Source organism: Python bivittatus, unplaced genomic scaffold (genome assembly GCF_059951505.1).
Source record: "Python bivittatus isolate LINGU-HERP-01145 unplaced genomic scaffold, Pbiv_v1 ctg000080_np1212, whole genome shotgun sequence".
Classification (NCBI taxonomy): domain Eukaryota; kingdom Metazoa; phylum Chordata; class Lepidosauria; order Squamata; family Pythonidae; genus Python; species Python bivittatus.
Genome location: NW_028277035.1, coordinates 88,608,093 through 88,635,551, shown reverse-complemented (window position 1 = coordinate 88,635,551; position 27,459 = coordinate 88,608,093). Strand labels below are relative to the sequence as shown.

Genomic DNA, 27,459 nt, shown 5'->3' with positions numbered 1-27,459 from the left:
TGGGCCACGTTACCGCTTCCAGTATTCCTTTTGAGGTCCTTTTGCAGGCCCAGAGAGAGCACGGCCATAGCACATTATTTATTTATGTATTTTGCATATTAGGTGATGGGGGAGCTAAAAGATAAAATCAGTGCCTTAAATCTTGCAGAAGCTTAAGACACCTATTTCGTTACTTAAAAGCCCAAATTCCTTCCTCCCCAAATTGGTCAATATTCTCTATTTGGGGTTTTTTAAAGGACTTAATATCCCCATTTCTGCTCTTTAACCTACCCGAGATGCACCTAAACATTGGTCCATCCGCTCTGATGTCATGACATCTCCAAATACCATCCTCCTCATCATTGCTGAAAATTCTGCACACATCTGTTTGCATCTCCCAGCTGCAAGAGAGTTACACATCCTTGCGGCGGGAGTGGCAGTGTTAGAAATATGTTACTGCTCTATTGTCATCTTCCTGCCACTAATTCTCCCAAACTGCTTTCCTGTGCCCCAAGTTCTTTGAGGAACTGGCTGTGGAGGAGAAACACTCCAGCGAGAATCAGACAGCAGAGAAAGAAAAGAAGGAGCAGCAACAGCAACAGGCAAGTCATTTCCAAATCAGCTCGTTGTATAAGTCGTTGTGGACTCTGAAGCCAAGGCATTACTCTGCTGAAGGCAGCAGGTTGCCCATCCTCTGACTCTCTCTTTTTTGTGGGGGATCTCTTGCCTGCAGCAGCAGCAAAAGAAGAGGCGAGATAAAAAGAAAGACCAGAAGAAAAAACTGGCAGCAGAAGAAGATGAGGAGGAGAACCAGCTGATTGAGAGATTGAAGAAGCTGTCTGCCCAAGCCAGTGATGAGGAAGATGAAGGTGGGAGGCTGCAGGCTTTCATATTGCTTTTCAGACTGCTATTATAGGGGTTGGCCCTGGGTACTTGCAACACTCCTTGACGTGGTGAAGACCTCCCATGTTAAATAGATATTTAAGTTTATAAATGGCTGAGACCTTGAGAGACTTCAGGGCTCCTACCTGAGATCTCATAAAGTTTCATGGATGAATGACAAGATCTTGCAAGATTTCAGGCAAGTTTGCCTAAGAGTGAGATGCGTTCTTCAAGGCCGCCATCCTCTGCCAGTTGGGTATGATTGGAGTTGTAATCCAAATTAGTTTGATTAGGGAAAGCTAGAGTATGTCCTTCAGATTGTGAAGTTGATCCTACCTAGGGTCTTTCTAGATCACAACCCAGTATGACTTTTTGCTTCTCTTCCAGTGCCCATTGCTGTCACCAAAGCAGGCAAGAAAAAGAAAGTAAGTTCCTGGGTGCTTTCAAAGTCCTTTTTTGTTGGACAAGAATGAGAGGTGAAAACAGAATGAGTTACCCTCTGAAGAAAAGAGTTTGGATGCAGTAAACCAGCCCTTGCAACCTTTAGCTCTCTGAATATGGATTGAGTAATGCAGAATACAAAATGGTGCTCTGCAAAGCTTGTGTCCTCCACAGTGAACAAGGTGGTGCGAGAGTGAGTGAGAGTAGCAGATATTTTACTCCTAGGACACTTCAGTCAGTATGGCCCTTAAAGCTGTTTTAAAAAGGCAGGGAGAGGGTTAGGAGGAATTATGGATACATAATCAGAATAAGCATAATTAACTTAAACTGGGATGGGGAATCCATGGCTTCCAGATATTGCTGAACTTCAACCCCCAGCATCTGTCACCTTTGGCCATGCTGGCTAATGCTCAGCCCTCGGGTTTTTGTTTTTTTTAAAGTCAAGTTAGTATGTTTCCTTCCTATGTAATAGTATAGATTAATAATTTGGCAGGAAATCAATACAGTTTGAAAATATTAAATCATGTCATTCATTAAGATAATGATCATATTGGGGGCAGGGGTTGTGAGCCATTTAATGATCAGGATTCTGTTATGTCTTTAGGCAAAGGAAAGTACTTCAGTTCATATTCCTAACCCAATGCCTAGACAGCTGCTAAGGGAGTGTTTTCAGACTGTGTTCCTTGATGGGGTTCCATGAGAGACTAAGGAAAAAGAAAAAGTTCACTCCAACGCAACTAATTTTCTGTCATTAGAGCATTGTCTCTTGATCAGGGGATCCTTGGCTTTTTTTTTTTTAATTAACAGATTCTGTGGCCTGAAAAAGTGTGAATGTTTGGGCTAGTTCGTTTTGGTGTCTTGAGGAGGTTCCATCGCCTGGTCCTTTTCTTGACATTCTTCTCACTAGCGCTTTCTCTCTTGGTCACCTTCAGGAAGGAAATGTGTTTGCTGCCTTGAACCAGGAGCAGAGTGAAGAGGAGGAGGAAGAAGAAACATCAAAGCCCATGAAACCTGACAAGAATAAGAGCAACAAGGTGAGCTTGTTTGGGAATAATCTAACGGGAGTGATCTGGCAGGAAGTTTCTAGGTGGGGGTGGGCAGCCTAATTTCATGTGACCTTCAGCTGTGTTTCAAAATATATCGCAAGCAATCCTGTCTGTCTCACCCTGCTAAGTGGGGAGAGGGTCAGAAAAAGAAAAAGAGTAGGTTGAAAAGGAAAACAAAAATGATCACTTGGGGGAAAATGTCATGGAGAGGACAGACAGCTCCTTCTGTGATTGTTATGTGGTTCTCCTATGAATTACTCCTAAGGTGCTGCAGCCTTCAATAGTACGTGTTCCTCACTTTTGTGACGGGTTGGGTGGACCATGCCATGTGGCCACGGAAAGAAATCTGTATGCTTTCTAAGCTTTAAGAGCTCTGGATATTCCCTGGACTCAGTCCCAGGGCACGTAGCGATTTTGTTCACACAACTTAACAGGATCAGTAAGAGTCTTGCATGCTTAGGAAGAAAGGGATAATTTTAACTCAAAACTCTACCAGAGCAATTATGAATCAGGCTACACTCCCTGGTCAACCATCTTTGATAAAACCCCAAATCCATCAATTGTAGCAATGAAGTGGAGATGGAGGTTAGCAGAAAATGCAGAGCATTCCATTCCAACTTGACAACACAGAAGATGCAGCATGGATTGGTTGCGTTGTACAGGCCACACCACTGCTTTCTACCTGGCCAATCGCAAAGGGGCCATTGGTGTAACAGGATCCCATGCTAGATTGGAAGAAGGGATAGGGACTTTATTCCCCCAAATGGTGGCCCTTGATCCCAGTTAGCAAGATTGTGTGTTGCCTGATCTAAAAGTAAATGGGTGTCATCTGTGAGCCCAGCTGATGCACAACCCATCTTTTCTTTTCTTTTTTTTTCTTGCTTTAAAGCTAGGTGTAATGCCTGCATGCAGAAGTTTTTTAATGCTTGAGAAAAATCTGAAGGCTGAGGTTGAGGGCTATAGTGAGTGGTCAGAGTTGCTTCCTGCTGATGAGGGCTCCTTTGTGCAAAACAAGAATATATAACTTGATCAACAGTCTGGCTGTCTTCGGCCTTGACTATTTCTTTAAAGCATTCACATGAAAGCATTTACTTTAAAGTCTCATTTTATGGAAAGGAGAGAATGATTGTCAGTGGAGCTGAGATGAATTTTTCCAAATTCCTAGGCAGTGATAATAAATCTGTTTGGCCCTGGCTCTTTCCCAGCACTCGAAATAAATTCTGTTTCCTAAATAGAAGAAATTGCAGATGTGTAGGAATCCTGGTGGTCAGATTCCTGGTTTTTTTTCCAATCTTGAAGTTTTACCTTGCAGACATTTTTGTTGAGGATGTAGGAAGCTGTAGCTTGAGTGTCAGGAGTGTCTTTCTGGCATTTTTCTAAGTAAAAACAGTATAGAAATAATCAAAATCCAATTTTTGTCACTCTCTGGGGGAGATGGGCAGCATATAAATTTAACAAATAAATTAAATAAATAAACTTTATTACTCTAGGCAGCCTCTGATGATGAAGAAGGGAAGAGACCAGGGAAAAAAGGCTCCAAAACCACCCAGAAGGTCAGTCTGAACTGTCTGAAGTAAACTGAGGCCAGGCAATCCTTGGAGCAGAGAACAAGGGCTTGCAAGGGACTTGATGGTTCATTCACTCCTAAGTCTGTGCTATGATCACTGTACCCAAAAGGCTCAAGCTGTAGACCAGTGTTTCTCAACCTTGGCGGCTTTCACAGGTGTGGACTTCAACTCCCAGAATTCCCCAGCCAGCAAGAGTTGAAGTCCTCACCTGTGAAAGCCGCCAAGGTTGAGAAGCACGGCTGTAGACATTGATCAAAGAGATCTTTAAATATATTTACCAGTTAAAGTGAAATGTATAAATGAAGTCAAGCATGCACTAATCCCTTTAAAGCTAGACATGTGGGAGCATTCTGTAGCTGTATGACAGCGAAGGAAATACATATGCATAAGTTCCAAAGCACTTCTGTTATTGCTTCATTCTTTCCAGAGAATTCGCCTTGACATTGAAAGCTGGTGCCATCACGTAAATCACACCCTGTCAGATAAAAGCCCATAAGGCATAGAAAGGATTTCTCTTTCCAAGTTGTCTTGAAAGCCCATCCTTCTGAAAAGGGGCAAGGTGGGGAAGTCTCACTTGGAGGTGTTAGCAAGGCCTGGTCTGAAAAGTTGTGATGGTGGCTGCGATGGTATGATCAAAGCTCTGCCTGTTTTTTTATGTGCATCACACATGCAATGCCTATTAAAAAAAAAAAAAAAGCTTCAATCACAGCATCGTAGTTACCATCTTGACTTGTCTGACCTGTGGACATTACTCTCCTCATTGGAAAAATGAATAAAAATGGAATGTCTGCCTTTCTCATTCAGGAAGAGGAAGAGGATAAGGAAGACACAAAGCGGAAAAGCAGAAAGAATGAGAAGAACAAAGGAAAACAACAGGTTTGTGAGTTCGATTCTGTTCTCCATACTGGATATGTGATATTAATGTTGGATTTTGTAGCTTAGTATCCCTTCCTTCAATGTGTCTTAGGTTGTATAAGCTGGGCACATTATTTTATAAACCTTTTCTAATAAATCTTCAACCACAATCATACAATCAAGGAGACTGATCATGTTTTTAACCAAAGGACATAGAGCTGAAATAATTCCCTTAGACTGTCTTTTATTACAAGGTAAACCCTTTTTCCCCCATTCCTTTGAGTCTGTGTTGACTCCTGGTGACTGCCTGGACAAGTCCCTGCAGTTTTCTTGACAAGATTTCAGAAGTGGTTTGCCCTTGCCTCCTCCTTCTTCCTGGGGCTGAGCAAGAGGGACTGGCCTAAGTCCCCCAGCTGGTTTCGTGCCTAAGGTGGGACTAGGACTCACGGTCTCTAGCCCAGTGCCTTAACCACTACACCAACCTGGTTTTTAAGCACTTGAAATGAAAACACACACACACACACACACACACACACACACACCATTGCAGAGGAGATTTGAGAAAACAAGAGGGAATTAGCCATTATGCTGGCTGGATTGTAGACAGTTTCTGTGACAAGGGCCCAGGAAGGGTGAATAATTACCAGAAAGATTCAGCACCTATCAGCAAGGAGAAATGAAAAAACAGATGCAGATCTTGACATTCATCCATCACTTTTGCTTCCAGAAGAGCACAAAAAGAAATGTCAAAGAGATGTATTTTTCTCATTGTGTGAAATTTGTGCTTGGCTGAGTCTTTTGGTCTGTATGTGTTCCTCCCTCTCTCCCTTTTTTACATTCAGAGAGAAGGCTCAGCATTTGCAATCCTGGCTCGGAGTGATGAGGAGGAAGCAGAAGAAGAAATCAAGAAGCCCAAGGAAAAATCTAAGGTGCAGGAGAAGCGGAGTGTGGAAAATGAGAGTCCAAGTCCAAAGAGAGCGGGCGATGGATAGATCATTAACAAAGTTCTGGTTGGGATTGTTTGTTGGATGATCAAAATAGCTCAGTTGGGTAGAATTCAGGAATTCAGCCCCATCTTTTCTAGGGGATGCCAAAACTGGAACCTAAATACAGTGGAACCTTGGGTTACGAATTTAATTCGTTCCGTGACTCTGGTTGCACTCCGAATTGGTCGCAACCCGAAGCAAATTTCCCCATAAGGTTCAATGTAATTACCGTTAATCCGTTCTGGCGTGGAGGACAGGGAGGCGGCTATTGCTTGGAGGGAGAGTCCCCCTCCCTACGACCACGTGTCAGGGGCAGAAAATGGCCGCGGACCACGTGTCAGGGACGGAAAAATGGCCGCGGACCGTGTCACAGGAGGGAAAATGGCCGGGTATCTTGTTCGTACCCCGAGGCGGAGTTCGCAAACCGAGGTAAATTTTTGCGGCCGGAGCTGGTCGTAACCCGAAAAGTTCGTTAACAGAGGCGTTCGTAACCCGAGGTACCACTGTATTGAGACAGTGATCTAAATAGGAAGCGATATCTTAAGTCACTGTCTTCCCCTATTCAGTTTCCAAGGGTAACAACTTTGAAGGCTGCATCTCTGTGGCATTATTCTCTCTTACCCTGCCAACCAGAATACAGGTAGTCCTTGCTTACTGATCACTCATTCAGTGACTGTTCGAAGTTGTGATGGAGCTGAACAAATGGTTCTTACAATCGGTCCTCGAAGTTCTGGCTATCTCACCACCCCCGCAGTCACATGATTGCAATTCGAGCACTTGGCAGCCGGCTCACACTTACAACAGTTGCAGCACTCTTTGGTCATGTGATCATCATTTGCCACCTTCCCTGCTGGCTTCCCACAAGCAAAGTTAATGGGGAAGCCAGTAGGGAAGGTTGCAAGTCACTCTGGTAAGTTCCCCTGGCCTCCCTGCATTTGTGCGGCGCCACAGCCTCCTTCCCTTGACCTCCCTGTATTCACGCTGACCCACAGCCTCCTTTCCCTGGCCTCCCTGCACTTGTGTGGCACTGCACCCTGCTTCTCTCAGCCTCCCTGCTCTTGCACACAGCCTGCATCAGGCCTCCCCCACCTCCCACCCATGGCATCCTCGCACTCCTTACTTGGGACTTTTGCCACTTCCCACTTAATGACCTATGTGTCTTGGGGTTATGGTGGCAACCGGAATTTCCAAGATTGTCATCACTAAGCGATGTGGTCATGTGATGTCATGCTTTACAACTGCATTCCTCAGTGATGGCAGTCCCGGTCCCAATTGCCGTCGTAACCTGAGGACTACTTGTAATGTACTGATCCTGGGACCAGTTCAACAACAGCGTATAGTACATTCTTAGAACTATATCACTTCAATTGCGGGGGGGGGGGCATTGTAGTAATCTCTTCAAAGGTTTCTCTATATGTAATCTTGCATCAAAAAGCTACCACTTGAACAGGAAAGGCTCTAGCAAAGCCTTTTCTCTTGCATGAAGGCATTTGTAGTGTGGCCAGGATTGGCCCATTGGCCTGCTATGGTGCTTCTCAACCCCCTTCCCCAGATGTGCTGCCCTCTCTGCATTTCCTTTGGCAAGCTGTCTTTATTCCCCATATCCTTCATTCCCTCTCCCCCACCTTTGCAATAAGATTGCATGGGGCGGGCAGAAGATTAGCAGTTTCCCTCTGCATCGTACAGGCTGAGCGAGTTCTGGGGGCAACTGTTGGAATCTTGATAGTTAATTAGAAAAAAGGAAGATCTTTAGCAGCAAGACCAGAGTTGAACTGATTTGGCATCATCTAATGGGACAGATGGTAGGGGGCTTTCATCCCCGCTAAGCAGAAGGCAGGCTACTTTATCTATTTTAAATAAAAACGGTTTCCTCCCTTAAGGAGGGATGCCTCCTAGCATCTGAGTAGGCTAATTTTTAATGGCTTTATTTCAACAATTAGATTATTTACAAGGCTGGGAGAGGGTTGGAATTACTATTGTTTTTTGTTTACTTACACCGTTTCTGCCCATTTTCTTGCTTTCTGGTCTTTTTAGGCTGGAGCCAAACAAGCTGCTCAGTCTGAAGAGGCTACAAAAAAAGCGAAAGGGAAGAACAATCAGCCAGCCAAGGTAAGCATTCAAGAAGCCCGAATGCCCAGTTTTGATGGTTGTGCAGAAGATACATGAGATTCCATTACTGTTCTGTCTGCTGAGTGCTGCCTTTTTCAGAGAGCTCAGATCTGCTGTTTCAGATTGTGGAACTGGTGTCTCCCTCTTCGATAAGTCACGGGGGGTCCCTCAAAGGGGGTTCAGAGCCTTGGCATGCAACTGTCAGTCAAGGTGGGCAAGATTGTTAATAGTGCCAGCTTAATCAGGAATGTTGACTAAAGAAGCAACTGGTTGAGGATTTATTGTTCTGTTATTTCATAGAATCATGGAATCCAAGGGTTGGAAGGGACCTCAGAGGTCTTCTAGATCCAACCCCACTTGAGACAAATTACTGTCCAGCGTTTGCATGAAACCTCCATTGACGGAATATTTCTTTGCCTTGCTCTTAGGATCGTAGGAGCAGTTTAGGCAATCTGTGTTTGTTTGCTTTTGTCTTCAAGTCAGACATGACTCCTGGTACCCCATGGATAAGTCCATGCAGTTTTCTAGACAATGTTTTCTTCCGGACTTGAGAGAGAGTGACTGTCTCAGGGTCACCCAGCTGGCTTCCATGCCTGAGGCAAGACTAGAACTTGGGTTTCTCTGCTTCTGATCCAACAACTTGACCACTAGACCAAGCTGGCTTTCAGTCTAAATAACAGTATCTTCCATATGTAACCCTTCTATGCAACCTCTATTGGTCTCTATGAAGTGATATGTGGATCTGCTGGAAGTGAACACATGATAAACATTTTCCAAGCACATAATGTATTCTTTTCTTGATGTTGGCTTCTTCATCGTTGCAGAATATGTTTGCTGCTCTAGAGGCAGAGGAAACAGATGATGAAGAGGACGGGGAAGAGGATAGTGGAGAGGAGGACTTCACTGAGGACAAAGAGAAATCCAAACAGGGCAGCCAGCCGGTAAGGATCCAGTTCTCTCTGGTGGTGTATGAATCCTTTGGTTAATATACCTTCCTCTGTGCTGCCCCTTCTTACATATGATGGGGTAAGGTAGGAAGCCAGGTAAGTCAGGAAGAAGAGCAGGCCTCAGGAACCTGACCTCCTGCAAGGTACTTCAGATGTTTGAATGCTCTGGAGCTGATTTCACTGCTCTCATTCTCCACCCGTGTCAGTCATTAACTGGAAAAAATTAAAACTAAAATACCCATATAGGATCATGGGAGGAGTGGGGTTTTTTATTAAGAAATGAAATGGTTTTTATAAGCCTCTGCTCTTTAAAGGTCCGCAATTTCCCCAAAATGCAGAAAAGGCAAATAAAAGGTGACTGTTTTATCCCTTTCCATTACAGGGACTCAGAGTGTGTTTCAGGGCTGCAAAATGGTTTCTGGGGCACTCAGATGTTATGAAAGTTGCAGTGTAGGCTGTTTGCCACTGCTCCATAAAGTGCCCAGTTTTCTTCCCTGGCTCTTGCTCTCTGCACGGTAGAGCTTTCTTCTGGGGAAGAACTTGTGCCAGAGCTTGTCCTAACTGAGATGGGCCATAATAAATTGTCAGTGGCAAACAGTGCCATCGCATCTCAGGAGGGCGCTCTGCAAACTCCATTAGATCCCTGAAGGGCCCCCTTGGCTGGGATTGCTGAGCATTACACGTACAGGTGAGAGAGATGAGCGGGCAGCCTATGAACCTGAGACTTGCACTAGAACCCTAGCAGTGAATGTGCAAGTAGTAGGATTGGAAAGATTGCATAGAAATGTCTCTTCCCTCTCCTAAGACAAGCCACTTGTGATCATAATAGAAGTTGAAGCAACAAAGCAGTCAAAGTAGCCTGTTGAAGTAAAATTGAGCACTGGCGATGAAGGGATGGGTCTTGTTCTGTATCCAAGTGCCAAAGATTTCATAGTAAACTCTTTTGGTTTTCCTGCATGATAACCTTTTGCTACCATGACTGGATTCCTCTAAACTCTGTAGCCATCGGAGGAGGAAGAAGAGAAGAAGGAAGATGATCCCTATGCACATCTTAGCAAGAAGGAGAAGAAGAAACTCAAGAAACAGGTTAGATCTGGTCCACCAGAGTAGGCCAGCTGTTACCTCTACTATGCTTTCTGTGACTTTGCTTGACTACAGCCATAGCACACACTCTTGTTGTATACTCCCAGCATCTTATTTTCTTTCTCCCTCTGGATTTCTGTTTTAAGGGGTTTATGAAAGCTCTCATACAGAAATAAATCTCATTGCAATTGAGATTGGGAATCATCTCTGTGTTGTGGAATCTACCCAAAGTAGCCAAGGTGTAGGACAGGACGATAGATGACCCTGTCTTCTGGAAGGTGGAATGTGTCTGGTTAACTCCAGCTGTTTGTTGTCTGATACATTGGTCATAGGTTTCATTTCTTTTGATGTTGCCTGGTGTTTTATTTATAATTGTGGTTCCCTGCTTGGTTTATCCTCGATGTACATTGCCCGAAGATGCAATTATGTGAGGTGGGCAGTTATGTAAATCTTACAAAGAAATAATAGTATGGCATCTTTTGCTGTTTTAACTTTTGATCTTCAAGAGAGTTTGTCTTGGAAAGCAACATAATGTGTGAAATAGGCAAATGGCCTGACTGCGCCTTTCTTTGCTCCGTCAGCTGGAATATGAGCGGCAGGTGGCAACCTTGAAAGCAGCCAGCGCGGCGGAGAACGACTTCTCAGTATCCCAGGCGGAAATGACCTCAAGACAAGCCATGTTGGAAAATGCCTCAGACATCAAGGTACCCCAGTCTTATTTCACCCTCCCTTCTGAGTGGTAGCTCTTCAGCGTTCTCCATTTCTCTTACCCTCTTAATAAAATATATATAGCTGCATTTTATTTCATTCTCTCTTTGGGGTTGTGACTCAAGAGGGGGCTAAGAGGATCATGATAGTTTGGAGGATTGTAGAATTCTGCATGTTCAGGATTGTAAATAAATAAGGTTTGCTTTTTTTAAAGGCTTTTTTTTTTAATGCTTTTAAACAGCTTCCTAAAAATTGACAACAATAATAATTTCTCATTTTTCTAAGCCTGTTTCTGTAAGAGTAAGTGCAGGTAAATTGTGAAATCTCTGCTTCGAATGGTGGTGTCCTGTGTTTTATCACAGATATCTTCCAAGCTGCTCCCCAAAATAACGGAAGCAGTAAAATGCAATCTTGGAATAATTGCTGAACCACCAGAGTAAAAAAAAAAAAAAAAAAAGCCAGTGGGTGAAATATGTCTAAAAACTCAAAAAGATCTCTAATGTCCTTCATTTTTTGTTATAGCTGGAGAAGTTTAGCATCTCAGCTCATGGAAAAGAATTGTTTGTCAATGCAGACTTATATATTGTAGCTGGGCGCCGATATGGTCTGGTGGGCCCTAATGGGTAGGTGTATGTTATTATAATTATTATATCAATGTTATAATGTCTCCTGTACAAAAGTATTGTGAAACATTTTACAGATTTAAAAAATACACCTAGCGATATAGTGAGACCTTGTTTTAGAGGACTAATTGCAGGGAGTTGGTGTCCATTAATGAATATCTGTTAGGTTGGAGAGCCCACAGTGATTTTCATCATTTATGTAATGTTTCAATCACACGTTTGACCAGCAGAAATGCAAACTATTCCTCCAACATTTCTACAGATAAGGTGTGGAAGAAGAGAAAGGTCTTCAACAGGCATCTAAAACATTTAATAGGAGATACCTCACAAATTACATATGAGGGTGTGCTACCTCTGGAATCCCGACTGTTTTATTTGATTACCCCACCATTTGAAAAAAATGTTCTAATTTGTCCAGTACTAATTTCTTGCTAGGAAAACCATTCCAAAAGGGGAAGTGCGTAGATTGTATTTATCCTCTTTCATCTTCCCCATCCTGCAATACTTGGGAGCGGCATTGATGGTCATCTCCACTGCCTCTTTCATCTGTTCTCTGTCCTTTTCAGGAAGGGCAAAACCACTTTGCTGAAACATATCGCTAACCGGGCCTTGAGCATCCCACCCAATATTGATGTGCTGCTCTGTGAACAAGGTAAAGAAATAACAACAACAAAAAACCTGGCAGCTCTTGGGCTCATTGATCCCTTTTTTGTGTTCATGCTATCCTTCTCCAACCTGGTTTCCTCCAGGAGGATTTGGGCTAAAACTCCTATGTTGCTGGGCTGATGGGATTTGTAATCTAATACAGTTGGAGAGTACCCAGTTGTAGCATGCTGGTCAATCTGGTGTCGTTTCTCTTAGGCAGAGAGAATCTTCTGTTGTCTCTCACTTTAGACTCTTGTAACTCAGGTGACTTTCTGGAAGTTGCTGAACTAGCATCAGTCCTGGTTTAGGCATGATAGGAAGCTGAGATTTTCTGATGGATTGTCAGATCTCTTCGCCGCTGAGTTTCCGATCTTTTGATGACATTAAAGCCCATAAGCAGATTATTTATTTATTCATTTGTTTTATTTATTCATCAAATTTGTCACTACCCATCTCGTGAAACGACTCTGGGCGGTTTACAACAAGATAAAAATTCATTAAAATACAACATAAAAACAATCCTAGAAATAAATAAATTCTAAGAAGATAGAAAATTGGCAAATAATTCCAGGGAGCATCATCAGGGGGCTAACCACCTCTAGGGGCGGGTAGAGCCCATGTCACCCCAGGCACACTGAGAGCCACATCTTTAAATCTTTTCGGAAAGCCAGTAGGGTAGGGACTGCTACATGTGGAAGACAAGTGTATTGCTTGTCCTTTATTGCAGCCCTATGTGCTATCCTAGAATTCAAAGAGATTATTTTTTCCCTTTGGTTGAAAAATTCTTCAGCATTCCATAAAATCATGCCACGAGACTTAACAGTCCTCTGGTCAAGGAGATTGTCCCTCCATATGGCTTCTTTCCATTTTCTCTTCCTCCTCTTGCTCCTTGCAGAGGTTGTTGCAGATGAGACTCCAGCGGTGCAAGCTGTGCTTAAGGCAGACACCAAGCGGCTGAAGCTGTTGGAGGAAGAGAAGCATCTGCAGACACAGCTGGAGAAAGGGGATGACACCGCAGCAGAGCGCCTGGAAAAGGTACCCAGGAGCCACGACCAGCTTGTTAGTCTTGGTGTGGGGAGGGGTTCTCCATGATTCATTTACGCAGTTCTGGAGTTTGACCGAAAGAGATCATTATCCTGCAGTGACCCCAGCATGTCTTTAGCATGCTCAAAACCCAAGCGTTTAAAAAAACATCTGTAAAATCATCCTTTTATCATGGCAAGCAGTTTTAATCTGGGTTGAATCCTAGCAATGATTCAGATCACATCTCTCACCATAGTCTTGCTCTCAAAGGCTGGGTATGCACACTACACACTTAACTTGGGTTAGCAAAACCTGTAACGTGCTGTGCCCAGACCAGTCATGATGGCCTTTTAGCACAATGTGCTTTTAACACAATTTCAGTATGCTATAGAAACCCAGCTTTTAGCAGCATACTGGAATGCCAACTACCCAACCTTGGTGTAGCATGTTATGTGAACCCAGCTGAAGACTATGTGAAACGTGCCCAGTCTTTTAATAATGTTGGCTTTTGCTGTGGTTGGAGTATTATAGCTACTAGCCCTGTTGGGTCAGTTTGGTACCCCTATGATGAAGAAAAAAGGTGCCTCTCAACATCAGTTGCAGGAATATGAAGTGGACAGAACTGTGGGCATCAGTTGGACTGCTCTAGGAAAAAGATGCTGGACTAAGTACTCCAGACTTTCACAGCCTGGTGTCCTCAGATAGGCTGAGACTGCAACTCTCAGAATTTTCTAAGGTTTTTAGAGAGTTAAATAGGAAATGCTAGTTTCATGTAAGAACCATTCTTCACCCAATCCTACCCTGACCTTAACTCTAGCATCCAGGATGGGCTGATGTTCTTAGTGCCCTTCCTATTTTCCATTGCCAGATCTATGAGGAACTGCGGGCTACGGGAGCAGCAGCAGCAGAGGCCAAAGCACGGAGAATCCTGGCTGGGTTGGGCTTCAACCCTGAGATGCAGAATAGACAAACCAGGAAATTCTCAGGTGGCTGGCGCATGAGGGTGTCCTTGGCCAGGTGATTGTTGAAAGCAGGATATCAACCAGAGGGGTGGGAAATCACAAGTTGGGAACCCTTTCAAAGCAATCTCCCTGCTTCTTCACTCTCCTTATGTTAGTCCATCCTAAGCTAGTTCCCTCCAGTTGGCCATGCTGGCTGGAGATGATGAACACTGCATTTTAACACATCTGGGGAAGACCAGGTTTGGGAAGCCAACTGCTAGATAGACCAATGTTTGGACTTGATAAGAAGCATCTTCCCAATCCCTATTGGTCTTCCTAAAAGTAGAGGGAGATACTGTTTTGGTTTACAGTGGTTGAGTTCACGTGGCAACCAAATCCAAGAAAATGATTGTTGTATGCTGTCCAGAGTTGCTTTTTGTGAGATTGGTGGCCATGTAAATGTGATTAAATAAAATCCAAAACTCTGGAAGCTATCTTATGGCTTCGCATCCAAACTGTAGCTTCCAAACTTACCTTCTTTCAGAGAAAAGACCCTAATACTACTTTGTCATTAAATGTGTGATGCTTGCTGATAACATTAGCCAGGGCCTGTGGGTAGCCATTTGGGAATAACTGACTTAGCTGGATTGCCCTGAGTGGATCAAATGTTCAGACTCAGATTAAGAAAGCTTTGTTAATTCACAGTAGTAATAAAAAAAGGGTCATTGCTGAAGTGGGTTGCCATTAATTTCCTCTTCCTTGGCATCTTCCTCTTTGCTACCAACTTCTGATTGCAACTGAGCATGCATTTGCTAAAGTAATCTTTCCTTCTTACCTCTAATACTTTTCTTCTCCTCCATCCCTGCCTCTCCTTAAATGAAGTGCTGGATTTCTTTTTTGCTGGCTACTGGATTTAAGATTCTATAGCATTTCTTCTATGTTGCTTCTGCTCAGTGGAGTATCAATGGCCTTTGTGCTCTGCTCCCTCACTACTTTTTCTGTCTCCTTCCTTGAGTCTCCATTACTCCTAGAACAACCTCTTCCCCCTTCTATTCCCATGAAGCAGAAAGTCCCTTCTTAACCCAAGTTAGGGAGTCCTAAATATCAAGGGCCTTTCTTTTCTCAGAAGCTCATAGTTTCCTTTAATGTGCTTCATAAGAAGTAGAGGCTTTGCAAGTTTATCCCCACCACAGATATTGGTAATCATTTCTTTCTCTCAGAGCCTTGTTCATGGAGCCTACGTTGCTGATGCTTGATGAACCTACCAATCACTTGGATCTCAATGCGGTCATCTGGCTTAATAAGTAAGTCACTAGCTAACCATGCTGGGGAAGAGAAGGTCAGTTGCTCTGGCTTTGGGTCTCCTTCAAGTTATGGGACATTGGTATGGAGCAGATAAATATCTTGGCAAAATCCCAGAAGAACATAGTAAAGATGTATGTGTGGGCCACATTTTAAATGATCTGTAAACAAAGCTTCTTTTGTTCTCATCTTTTGTTTCTCTTAATGACACACACAAGTGGCTCCAACAGCCTATAAAGAGATTGTGTACACATTTGCAAAATTTATTTTGTATAATATATTTCATGCAGTCTTTTGTTTCATTCAGCTTCTATTCTGCCTTTCCATCCATCAGCAGGCACAGGGCAGCTATCAGCCACAAAATGATAATATTTAAAAAGAAAAGTATATATTTGAAAATTGTTTAAAATATACAAAGGCTAAATGAAACAGAAATGATGAAATGTGTCCCTTAATTATTCGGGGGTTCTTTTCTTTAACACTAGCTGTGCCATTCTCCCACTTGCATTCTCAGTAACATGCGCAAATCTCAGACTGAGAGGAGTTAGAGTTATTGAAAGCAATCCTAATGTAGTACAACCACTCTTTATTTAGCGACTACCTCGGTGAGAGACCATTCACAAATATGATGGTAATAAATGGTGATAAAAAATTCATTTTCCAACCAGTGCAGGAATTTACAACCAAATTTTGTGCCTGACAACAAAAGCCTTCAGTGTGAAACTGATTAAGGTCTGGCTTCAGGCAGCCTCTGAAAGTTCTAATCAACTAATTAAGGTCACACAGCTGAGCTTGTTAACTTGCCCTTAGAACTTTTAGGGACATGCTGCTTTGTGGAGAAAAGCAGTTCATGAAGAGAGAGAGCTTGTTTAAGCAATCTCTCTGCCCTGCGAGGGGGGGAAAAAAACGGGTAAGGCACAGGACACTGTGCAAGAGAACTTTTATCTGAATGAGACAGCAGCATCTCTCTCAGTCACATAGCAGCCATTTCACTTAACAACCAAGTGGTTGGACCAGAACACAGTCGCTAAACAAGAGGGTGTAGTAGTTGTTATAACTATTACGTTTTAATCCCCTTCTATTCCTCTTCTTTCAGCTATCTCCAGACATGGAAGAAAACCCTTCTCATTGTTTCCCATGACCAAGGATTCTTGGATGATGTGTGCACAGATATCATCCACCTGGACATGCAGAAGCTTTTCTACTACCGAGGAAACTATAGTAAGTCGTGATAAGGGTAGGGGAGGATGGCTTTGTGAGATGGGCAGCTATATAAATCGAATTAAATAAATAAATAAGGTGAAAAATACAGGAACAAAGGAGTCCAGCTGGCAAACACATAAAGTATATAATTCTTGGGTTCGTAATGTGGAAATCTGTATCTATTTCAAATCACAAAGTTTGAATGTTTGATTTTAAAATCAGTTTTAAAGAAATTATTTTAACATGACATATCCATTCTTAATTAAATGTCAGGAGTTTTGAATTGCTGAGTCTTCTTTTTGCTGATTGAGAAAATACCCAACATTCCACACCGCCGTGCTTTAGATATTGATCCCATTCCCTGTATCATTACTTAAAGCTGCTGCATGCGACTTATGCATTTTTCCTGCTTTAGGGCAAGAGCCTAGGGCAGAATTCAGTGCTTCATTTCTCCCTTGCAAAGAGAGAATGAAAGGGGGTTGTTGCAAAGATGGCAGAAGACCCAGTGCATGGCTGCTAGAAAAGCCTCTGGGATGCTGCTGTTTTAGGGGCCACCTTAGCTTTAATGAGTTGCTCTCTTCAAAGAGCTGTAATATATTTTTTTCAGACTTCTTTGGAAGCCTGAAGAATGAGAGGCTGCTTTAAAGAATAGGTTCTGGGCTCATGCTTGGGTGAGGTTCAAAATACTGTTTCCGAAATATTTACCAGCGCGCATGGTCCTAAGCGTGCCTAAGCAAGTCTTGTTATGGGCTCTACCCCCTCGCCAAATTCTCTGCATTAGTCCCTAATGGAATGGATCAACATTCCAGAAGAGGAGAAGAAGGGACTGCAATGGGTGAAGCAAACTGGGATTTGGATCATAAAAATGAATCAAATATATTTTGGAGCCAAAATAATAATCCCAGACTTCAGATCTTTAGATGCCTGAGGCCATGGTCTAACAGGGAAGGGAGATCTGAGGTGGCCAGGAGTACACTGAATGTGCTCCTTGTCATCCTCTTCTTTGGTTCTAAGCATCGATATTTTCCCCTTGATTCTGTTTGATGGCTTGGGGGCGTCTCTTTTAAAAAAAAAAAAAGGTAGAATTATTTGTTTTCTTGCAGAGTCAGGGCCAACTGTAGATTAACGAGCAGAAGTCTGCCTCTTCCCCTGTTCAGTGATACCAATCTGTTGAATGAGGGGGGATGGGGAAATAGATTCACCTCGGTGTTGCATTTTGTCACTTTCTCTGACAGTGACTTTCAAGAAGATGTATCAGCAGAAACAGAAGGAGCTGCTCAAACAGTATGAGAAGCAAGAGAAGAAGCTCAAAGACCTGAAGGCTGGGGGAAAGTCGACAAAGCAGGCAGTAAGTGTTTAGCTGTGCCAAGATATAGGCTTAGAAATCTTGAGCAGTTACAGTCTTCTCTACGCCTCCTCTTAGCTAAAGTAGTCTGAGGAAGCAGGACAGTTATGCTGAATTAAATCTGGAACTAGATGCTTCAGTATTTTTCTTGCTTCCATTCTGTGGATATCAAAACTACAATACAGGTAGTCCTCATTTAGCGACCACAATTGGGACCAGCAACTCGGTCGTTAAGCAAAGTGGTCACTAAGTGAAACCGCAACTGTGCTTATGATCTTACTTTAACTTTCCTTTGCTTTATAGACCTGCAAAGGTCATAAATGCGAGGATTGGTCATAAAGTTACTTTTTCATCACTGTCATACTTGCAAATGGTTACCAAATGAGGCAGTCACTAAATGAGGACTTTCTGTAATCCTTATAAAAAATCTCACCTTGAGTTCTCTGAGGTTAGGCCAAGACTCTTCTTCCAGCAGGAAAACTGAGAGAAGATTGACTCTCATAAGTAAGTTTGCTGTTTTGTGTGGGCTTACTTGATCACAGCAGAGCTTACATCTGAGAGAGTGTACAAACAAAGGCACTTTGCAATTCTTGGTGCTCTCTGAGCTTGGCTGTTTGCTTGCAGATGTTTCGTTACCCAACTAGGTAACATCATCAGCACGTTTCAGCGTTCTGACATTCCTGTTAATTGGGAATGCTACCTAATACAGCTGTACCTTTTAATCTGGGAGATGTACCCTGAAACCCCTTCTGACTGTGCTAACAGAATAGGCCGTCCCGTTTTCGGCCCGTTTGAGGTGGGAAAATCTGAGATCGTTCATGAGAAGAGCTAACTCCCACTCTGTCAGAAATACTGAGTCCTGCCCACGTGGTGCTATCGGAATTCCCGCCATGGCTCTCGGCGCTGAAGGAAAATACCCTCCCTTTTGAAAAAGATGTTTCTGTCCTCCATCTGTCTCCCCCACCCACCCCCCGTATGCACAAGAGCCCGTTCCTCCTCTAACCTGCCTTGCTTGGCCCAGGAAAAGCAGACCAAGGAGGCCCTGACGCGGAAGCAACAGAAATGCCGCAAGAAGAACACGGACGAAGAGTCCATCGAGGCCCCTGAGCTCCTGAAGCGGCCAAAGGAATACACTGTGAAGTTCACCTTTCCAGACCCACCACCTCTTGCCCCACCCATATTGGGCCTCCACGGTACGGGGCTTCTCTTTCGGCAGGGCAAATTGTAAGGAAGGGGGTGCAGGGGAGGGATTCGGGGCCTGCAGAGGGATGAGTGACTTCCTAAAAAATACTCTTCCAAAGTATCAGCTGTTCTGAACTCTATTTCCTTTTTCTTCAAGTCATTAAAAGAGGGGGAGGGAATCTGAACTTCTGACTGTTGCTAAACTACCATTCCCAGTATCCCTTGCTACTGACCAGGCTGGCCAAGGCAGCTGGGACTTACAGCCCAGCAAGATCTGCAGGGGAGGAGTGCTTGACTTCTTGGGGGTTGAGCCCTTCTACCTGGCAGCCATGTGACTTCAGTTCAGTTCCTGCCTTGGTTCTTGCCGATCCAAGGGGGCCAGGTCAGGATATTGCCTGTGGATTGCTAACGGATGCAGAAATAACTGGAGAAATTTTGCTTCCCCAATGCTGGAAAATTGGAAGAATAACAGGGTGTCTGCATAGGCCAAGGATTGTATCAATAGGATGAGCATATATGTCATCTTTAGGAATTGGGAAGGGGGAGGGGATCAGGTACCTGGGGCACTATTGGATGACTTCTGGTTTGGGGTTCCTCGTAGCCCCTGCCCAGAGGGAGAAGCTGCCTTCGTAACCGCTGCAACGCAGGCACGCGGGGTCTGCATGCCAGGGAGGTTTTCAGGACAGAAGCTGGAGGCATCTTCAACAGAGAGTGGAGAGCTATGCAGTACTTTTCAGAACATAAGTTACTGATCTCTCAAAATTTAAATTGTTATCTGCCAGGGATAGGGGCCCCAGAGCAGTTTGTATACAATCAGCGGGTCGGTTCAAAGCAAAGTCTAATCCCTTGCTTTGAGGCTCTCAGTCCAGAAGACATGATCAAGATGGGATGGGGAAGAATGAGCTAAAAAACCGCAACAACTCAGGTCCAAATTCTTAAATGTTCAGTCAAAGTTCTGCTATTATGACCAGCTGGGCTCAGAACTGGTCTTTCAGTCTGACTGTTCTTCCATTGTTCATCTAAACTTTGCTTTCGTGTTCTTGAGGAAGCACTTTTCCTTTGGATCCTTACCTCCTTGTTTCTCTTTTAGGTGTGGACTTCAGTTATGAAGGGCAGAAGCCCCTTTTCAAAAATTTGGACTTTGGGATTGACATGGAATCGCGAAGTAAGTGATGTGGAAGGAGAGAAGAGACAGAGATATGTGTATCACTTGCGTTTCTTGGTTTCTAAGGGGAAATCCTCATCAGGACTTTCTCTTTTTAATAATTCAAAAATGTTGCAGCTGGGAAAAATCACTTCTGGCTCCTGCTTTTGATTTAGTTGGCTTTATTGAAACATGGCTGGGGGGGGGGGGGGAGTCAGTTTCCTAAAAACGCTGTCTGCCTGGCACTGTCTTGTTACTAAGGATAATCCCTTCTCCTTCCCTTTTTTCTGCCTCTCAGTCTGTATCGTGGGCCCCAATGGGGTGGGGAAAAGTACACTGCTGTTGCTGTTAACTGGGAAGCTTACACCGGTAAGTACCGTCTATTCAATCTTTGGCTCCTCTTGATGTTGATTGTCCTTGCCTGAGATTTCCTTTTCTGTGTTTTGGACCCCATTGATAGAGCCCCAGATTAGTGCAATCAATTATTGCGGAGAAGTGGTAGTATGAGTCCATTAAAAATCACTTCTGCTTTAATCTGATGGGATTGCAGAGTAGAGAACCAAGGCATGGTAACTTCCTGTTTTCTTTTTCTTTTTATCTTTCCAGACCAGAGGAGAAATGAGGAAAAACCACAGGCTAGTAAGTGTTGGTGAGATTTCAGTTGGGATGTTGTGGGAAGGCAATGTATGATTTGAAGGGGGTTATATTGGAGTGGAAAGCAGACTAGAAGTCAGGTTGGGGAGCCTTTGATTGTAGGAAGCAGTGCACACATACAGTTGTTCTCTGATGGTGTACTCTGCTTGGAGAGGGGATGGTTTGACTGCAGGATATCCAATATACATTTTGGCCTTTTACATTTTAGGATGTCTGCACGCAGCATGTTTACTCATGTCCTCAACTTGGTGGCTGATATCCAGAGTGAGATATTATCACACAGTTTAGAGACTGTGGTTTCAGGACAGCACCATGTCCTAAATTAGAATTAGACAACCTAGTTATTTCCTATCCAGTGTTTTGGATTCTACCTCACATCACCCCAGCCAGCATGAGTCAGTGGCAAGGGACTGTGGTAGTTCTGGTCCAGAATATTTGAAAGGCACCTGTCAGCCTTAATCCTGGCCAAAATGAGTTGGATGAAATCGAAATGGAAAGGATTTCAGAAGGAGAATCACAGAATACACCCTGAAATGTCAGCTGTGGCCTTGGGGGGTATGAATGATGTGAGGCAAATCTGAGTACCTGTTTGAGTGAGGCTTCGTCCAATTTTCCCTTTTTCTCCTGGTAGAAAGTTGGCTTCTTCAACCAGCAGTACGCCGATCAGTTGAATATGCAGGAAACGGCAACAGAATATCTCCAGCGCAATTTCAACCTGCCCTATCAAGATGCCCGTAAATGTCTGGGGCGGTTTGGCCTTGAGAGCCATGCCCACACCATCCAGATTTGCAAGCTGTCTGGTATGGGAAGCATTTCTTGAGAGAAGGGAAGAGGGGATGGTGGATCAAGAGCTTCACAAGAAAGGATGGGGGCTGCTAGCATAGCTTTCCCTGCTTTGGCACGTTCCAGATGTGTTGGATGATAAAAGTTATAACCCATCACAACTGGAGGGCACCACGTATTGGAGCTTTAGTGCATGATCGTTCATCTATGCCTTGAGCAAGCAGGCTGGAGGGGTGGGTGGATGTTGCTCAACGCTGACAGCCTTCAAAAGGGACTCGGTGGGGTCTTGCAAAGCGCAGAAGCTCTGACCCTATGCCCTCTTCTTCCAAATGTCCTGTCCTTTCAAATGCTGGCAGGCAAGATTCTATCCTCATCAGCTTTGGGGAACCAGGCATGTTCCTGCTAATCTTCTCATTCTTCCTCTCACTCTCTTGTTTTTTTTCCTATTACCAGGGGGACAAAAAGCTCGTGTAGTATTTGCTGAACTGGCTTGTAGAGAGCCAGACGTCCTAATTTTGGTGAGTTTTAGTCTGTCTATAATAATCTATATTGAAGTCTATAGTATTTTCCCCCCAGGAAACCCAAATCATCATCTTGTCTCCTTCAGCACTAGCATGTTTCATAGGGTATCAGCACTATTGTCCCATTGTAGAAGCCAAGAACAATAAAAAGCCAAGAGTACTATAAATGTATCTTAATTCCCTTTCCCCCAGGATGAACCTACAAATAACCTGGATATTGAATCAATTGATGCCTTGGGCGATGCCATCAATGACTATAAAGGGGGTGAGTGAATTCCTTCTAAAAGAATGTGGTGATAGTAGATATGTGACCCATCATGCCCATTTCTCTTTGCTGTTCTTACCATGATATGGTCCTTACAAATTTGATAGGTGGTACCGAAAGCAGAAAGGACCAGGCATTCCTAAAGTGACGTTGGGTTATTGCCTTTGTCCTGTATAATCTCTTACATTTGAGGTAGGGTTGTCACTATAAAACATCTCTGCTCTATCCCATCACTTCCCAGGATGGGAAAGATGGAAGATGACAGGCAACATCTTTACATAAGAGTGATCAGTTTTTGGTTGAGGCTCTATGAATGCCAGATCTAGTGAACTTCTTCAGCAATGAATGGATCAGAGCTGATTAACTGAATAATTTATGCACAACACAATTGAAGCAGCAATGCACAGCCACACTGGCCTTTGCTGCACATTGTGAGGGCAGCGTCCTAAACATAGAGAGGGCTTAGACCTCACTTTTTGAGTTTCTGTTGGGATTCTTAAGAGAGAGAATGGTTCCTTAAGCCCCTGTAAGGGTTAAGATACCTATGTTAATCCTTAATTCCCCCAGGCCTGCAAAAAAATATGTAAAGATAAGCCACACTTTTAGGCTTGCTCCTTCTGGTGGCCACCAAAGAAGTGTTGGTGGGCTGCATTTTTTGCACCCTGGACCTAGGAAATTTGCTACCTTAAGGAATAAGAATTGCTTTTTTAATGATTAGATAAGTTTTGGGGAGCTTATCTGAGGGAAGAAGAAATCACCAGTTTGCCTGCCTCTGCTTTAGTAACTCATATCACACTGGCAGTGGCTGGTGTATGTTCAATTCCAAATGGCACTCTCTGGGCAGCTCTTGAAAACAAAGAGTGCATCCAAGGAAGACATTTTTTTTATGGTGGCTTAAGGTCTTGCTAACTGTTCTTTCTCTTCCAGCTGTGATCATTGTCAGCCATGATGCTCGGCTTATCACGGAGACCAACTGCCATCTGTGGGTGGTGGAGGACCAGACAGTCAACCAGATTGATGGCGACTTTGAAGACTACAAACGTGAAGTGTTGGAAGCCTTGGGTGAAGTCCTTGTCAATCGACCCAGAGAATGAGGCTGAAAGAGGTGGAGTCTCCAGAACATGCACAGCCTCTTTCCATTTTTCTAGTGGAAGCTGCGCCCTCTCAAGAAGCAGGGCTTTATTTATGTGACATGGAGGGACAGATTTGAACATGTGCAAGAAACTAAAAACTCTTGTTCTTTAACTCTTTTTCCCTTCCTCTCCCACCTGCAGGGAAGTGAACTTATCAAATGGTTAATAAAGGGTGTGGTTGGGTGGGTGTCTCATAATGACTTCTTTTTCCCCAAGCAGACATTTTGGAAGACCACTCTCATTTTACAAATCTCCTTTCTCCTCTCCTTCCGCTATTTTTGGGAATAGTTGGAACACAGACATGTAAACTTATTAAATTAAAATGTGACAGTCACTCTTGTGGATGGAGTTCCTTGATTTCTTATGTTTTGGACAGTAGATGCCAAGAAAAACTAGTGGCTTACCCATAACTGTAGCTCTTCAAGTTGCCCTTTTGCAGTGGGTATTGTTTTCAGTCATTGGAAGACACCCACTATAAATCTGTGGAGACCCTACCTCAAGGATTGCCTTTCCCTACAGTTGGGAGAAACTGAGGGGACAGTGGAAATGTATTGTCTATGGAGGGTGTGCATTGTCCACTTCTGGAGCTTTCTAAGAAGATAGGACAGCCACCTCAAGGATTGTTAATACACTTTCCTATGCATTGCAGAAGATTGGATTAAATGATCCTTGTGGTCCTTTCCAGCTCCATGATTCTTTGGTTCTATGAGACCACTATTTGGAAGCAAGACCAAGTGGGAAGGAAAATGATCAAAGGGATCTTTTCAGCTGCCCCCTTACACTGAGAGTCTCCTAACTGGCAGTATTCTAAGTTCCAAAAGTGAGGCAGCCCCTGCCTTCTGGGTCTGTTTCACAACCCTCATTGTTCCTCCTTATTGGCTATACTGCCTTGGGGTGATAAGCATTGGAGTTCAAGCATCTGAAGGGAGCCTCAGCGAACCATGCGGAATGGAATTGAATGTGCAGTGGGCTACTATGTCCCACATTTGAACCAGGAACTTAAGTGGGTTTTGCTTCTTCTCAAGCTACAAACCCATCTGGTAGCAGAAAAAAGTTTCTGCTTACTTGGGACTCTGCTGCTTGTAGAAGGTTAGACATGTGCACTCCCATTGTACATCAACACTCATCTTACTGATTTTAATTTGTTTCATCCTCCCTCTGAACTTCAGCATTTATGTCACATCTCTTCCAATCCTTCCACCTATCCATCCATGGATACATCAATATGGTTGGACCCAAGCCAGTTTATAAGTTTCTTTGTCCTACTCCACTGGGGCCACACTGCCCAGTTTCCCTACAGCCATCCTCAAGAGTTCCCACATAGGAATGGAAAGCCAACTTTCCTTTTTTTTTTTAACCCCTAAGACAGAAGTACTTCCTAGGAATGTCTCTTTCACTTGCAATTTGATTTTACTTTAAAAACAAGACAAATCCCAGAGAAATTCAACCACTTCCAGACTAGGTATTCAGAAAGAGTTGACCAAGTCTTAATTAAATAGTTTCCTGTACAAAACATTTTTCGTGATCTAGCAGCGAGCCTAGGGCCAATGTGTTTTCCACAAAGATGATGATTTCAAAAAATAATGTTTTTGATGGCAGAAACAAAGCCTTTTTGCAAGTGGAAGCCCATAGGCAAAAGTCAATATTAGCTCTTTAGAATTTAAATCAGAATCTATCCAGATGACCTGCCAGCCCAGTGATGTGGAGAAAATACGTGGCTATTTTTGCATTACTGTATATTCATAGATGAAATGCTTTACTGTATGTGTGTGGACCAAGACACAATACTGCTGAGCAGGGTTTCTTAACCTTGGCAACTTTAAGACGTGGACTTCAACTCCCAGAATTCCCCAGCTGGGAGTTGAAGTCCACACGTCTTAAAGTTGCCAAGGCTGAGAAACCCTGCTCAACCGTATGGATGTTGTTAAGTAGCTATAGGAGAGTAAAATATTTACAGCAAGAAGTCTTTGAAATCCCAACGTCCAAGCTGTCCTCCATTTTCTCTTTATTAAACAATACATATTGAATTCATCTTCCAATGTTATACAGGCATTAACAGTGTTACCATTTGAATTACAAATAACATAGAATACATAACAGTAAAATTAAACAGATATCCAGGTATTTGCATCAACAAAATTTAAAATTATTTTTTGAATTATTTAAAAAAATTAAAATTCAGTTTCCCTGCCCTGCTATAGGAAAAAGGCTGACTTCCTTGTTGTCAAAGAGTGCAGATCAACAATACACAGTGGCAAATCAGGGGTGGACTTAGCCTTCTGATATTACATAGTAATTAGTTGGCTTGCCCACCCCTCAAGCAGGAGAGTCTTGATCAATGCCTGAGGATGATGTTGGTTCTGCGTGTGCCCCAGAGACATAAGGGAGATCTTATTGGAGGCCACTGTATCAGTGTGAACTGCCCCCTATTCTACTACTTAAAATTCAATATTTTTTTTTTCTTCCTAGCATTTTTCCTGCAGGGAAAAGAGGTGCAGGGTCTTCTTTTTCAGATCAACTGAACTTTGATCCATTGGGTGCAACAGGAATTTACGTACCGGCTTGTCGCCCAACCCTACACCATTACCAGAATTCTTAGTTTAAAGGAGAGTATGCATACACCATGTTTTTTCCCCAGTCTTGCCTTTACATTTTAGCCTTTGCGCTCCGATAATTTGTTACTGACGCTGACTCTCTTAGAGAATCAAGAGCTTAGGTATCCCTTGACCCTCAACTGAAAGTAGTATGTTTCCCTTTGTTTCCTGTTTACCTAGCTCTAATTTCCAGCTTTTAACCACTTGTACCAAAACACATGAACCTGGATTAATTCTCTTGCAGTCACACTGATGAGCACCACCAAAGTATTATTAGGTCAGTAAAAAATTTCAGTAACTCTAGAAACAATCTTAGCAGTCATCTCTAGACTCAAATCCTGATGCTGTTTGAGAATTCCCAGAGCGTTCTAAGACACCATCCTAAAATTTGCACGCAGTAATTAACCTCAGATCCACCCTGCATACAAGAAGGGTTTATGATACTGGTCTAGTTCATACAACATGCTGTTATAATGTTCAGCTTTGGCTTAATCTGTTATGTGACCTAACCATTGTGGTTTCAATGATTTTGATTTCATGGTATGATTTTTGTAGCAAACCATGATTTAGCATTTATTTATTTAAGCAATTTATACAAGATGTGATGTGTAGAGCCCCTGCCATTATAACAAATCCTACTTGTAGCACACGGAAATAGTATGTTTACTGCAGGAGGGAGATAATTGAGCAGCGAGTAATCGTATGCTTTATGTTAGGAAGTAGCTACCTTTTAATCAGCCTCTGTTTGCACCATGTAGATTATGTAGCTTTAAGCCTGCCTGAGATAATGCTTTTCCTGGTAGATGTTTATAAACAGACTCTGGGCATGAGCAAACCAGTTAGCATCATCTTACAGCTGCTGACCCAGATCCTTGTAAGGGGCCTATTCTCGTTCTCACTTTCCTGTTTTTCAAGAGTGATGCCTGTTCACCTCCCTAGGGTGGAAGCAAGATTCTGCCCAAGGGTTAGTCACGGTACTCATCATGTCAAAAACCATAGAGCCAACTGTGACAAAGACACCTATTCCAGTTTATTTCCTTGGTTACTTCTTAGGATTGCTGGACACAGTATTGCTCCACGCAGGTTCTTTCATAAAGAATACTTGGCCTCCACGTTTTTGTGATGTGAACTATCCTGCATTAAGGCTGTCCTGCAGTGTTTCAGTCTCCAACTGGCAATTGTACCATGTAGATCAAACCTCCACCCACCGGAAGTTGGGGAAATGCTATGACCAATGTGGTACATTGTTCTGTGGTTATTAAGATAAGGAACTTCAACCGTCAGAATTCCTATTTGTCTTCTAAGCCTGTAGGCCTGTTGAAGCATGCCACCATTCGTGTATCAATGACAATGTGGTCAATTGCTGGAATCTCCACTTAAAATGGAGCTGAGCAAAGAATCTGTCTGAATTCTTAGGAAACTCCTGTGTGGGGAGTACCTGACCTTGGGAGCTGGACACGTGGTTCTCTTTTCAACACGCTTGTTAGAAATTTTAAT

At 43.3% G+C, this 27,459-nt stretch overlaps 1 protein-coding gene across 2 annotated transcripts in view; it reads left to right on the top strand.

The window, feature by feature from the left end:
• Nucleotides 1-23,702, top strand: part of ABCF1 (ATP binding cassette subfamily F member 1) — a 30,202-nt gene extending 6,500 nt beyond the window's left edge. The window contains exons 3-28 of one of the 2 annotated variants that reach the window (XM_025174117.2): nt 495-581; nt 716-848; nt 1,249-1,286; nt 2,235-2,336; nt 3,839-3,901; nt 4,721-4,792; nt 5,614-5,700; nt 7,792-7,866; nt 8,691-8,807; nt 9,816-9,899; nt 10,478-10,600; nt 11,127-11,227; nt 11,794-11,879; nt 12,768-12,907; nt 13,764-13,912; nt 15,057-15,140; nt 16,235-16,359; nt 17,577-17,689; nt 18,708-18,879; nt 19,959-20,033; nt 20,311-20,381; nt 20,619-20,651; nt 21,298-21,466; nt 21,903-21,967; nt 22,163-22,235; nt 23,163-23,702. In XM_025174117.2, coding sequence (XP_025029885.1) covers nt 495-581; nt 716-848; nt 1,249-1,286; nt 2,235-2,336; nt 3,839-3,901; nt 4,721-4,792; nt 5,614-5,700; nt 7,792-7,866; nt 8,691-8,807; nt 9,816-9,899; nt 10,478-10,600; nt 11,127-11,227; nt 11,794-11,879; nt 12,768-12,907; nt 13,764-13,912; nt 15,057-15,140; nt 16,235-16,359; nt 17,577-17,689; nt 18,708-18,879; nt 19,959-20,033; nt 20,311-20,381; nt 20,619-20,651; nt 21,298-21,466; nt 21,903-21,967; nt 22,163-22,235; nt 23,163-23,329 — 2,604 coding nt within the window. In that variant the 3' untranslated portion in view covers nt 23,330-23,702. Of the gene's footprint in view, nt 1-494; nt 582-712; nt 849-1,248; nt 1,287-2,234; nt 2,337-3,838; nt 3,902-4,720; nt 4,793-5,613; nt 5,701-7,791; nt 7,867-8,690; nt 8,808-9,815; nt 9,900-10,477; nt 10,601-11,126; nt 11,228-11,793; nt 11,880-12,767; nt 12,908-13,763; nt 13,913-15,056; nt 15,141-16,234; nt 16,360-17,576; nt 17,690-18,707; nt 18,880-19,958; nt 20,034-20,310; nt 20,382-20,618; nt 20,652-21,297; nt 21,467-21,902; nt 21,968-22,162; nt 22,236-23,162 lie in introns of both variants that reach the window. The other variant, XM_007439736.4, reaches the window with a different exon arrangement.
• Nucleotides 23,703-27,459: the final 3,757 nt, after the last annotated feature.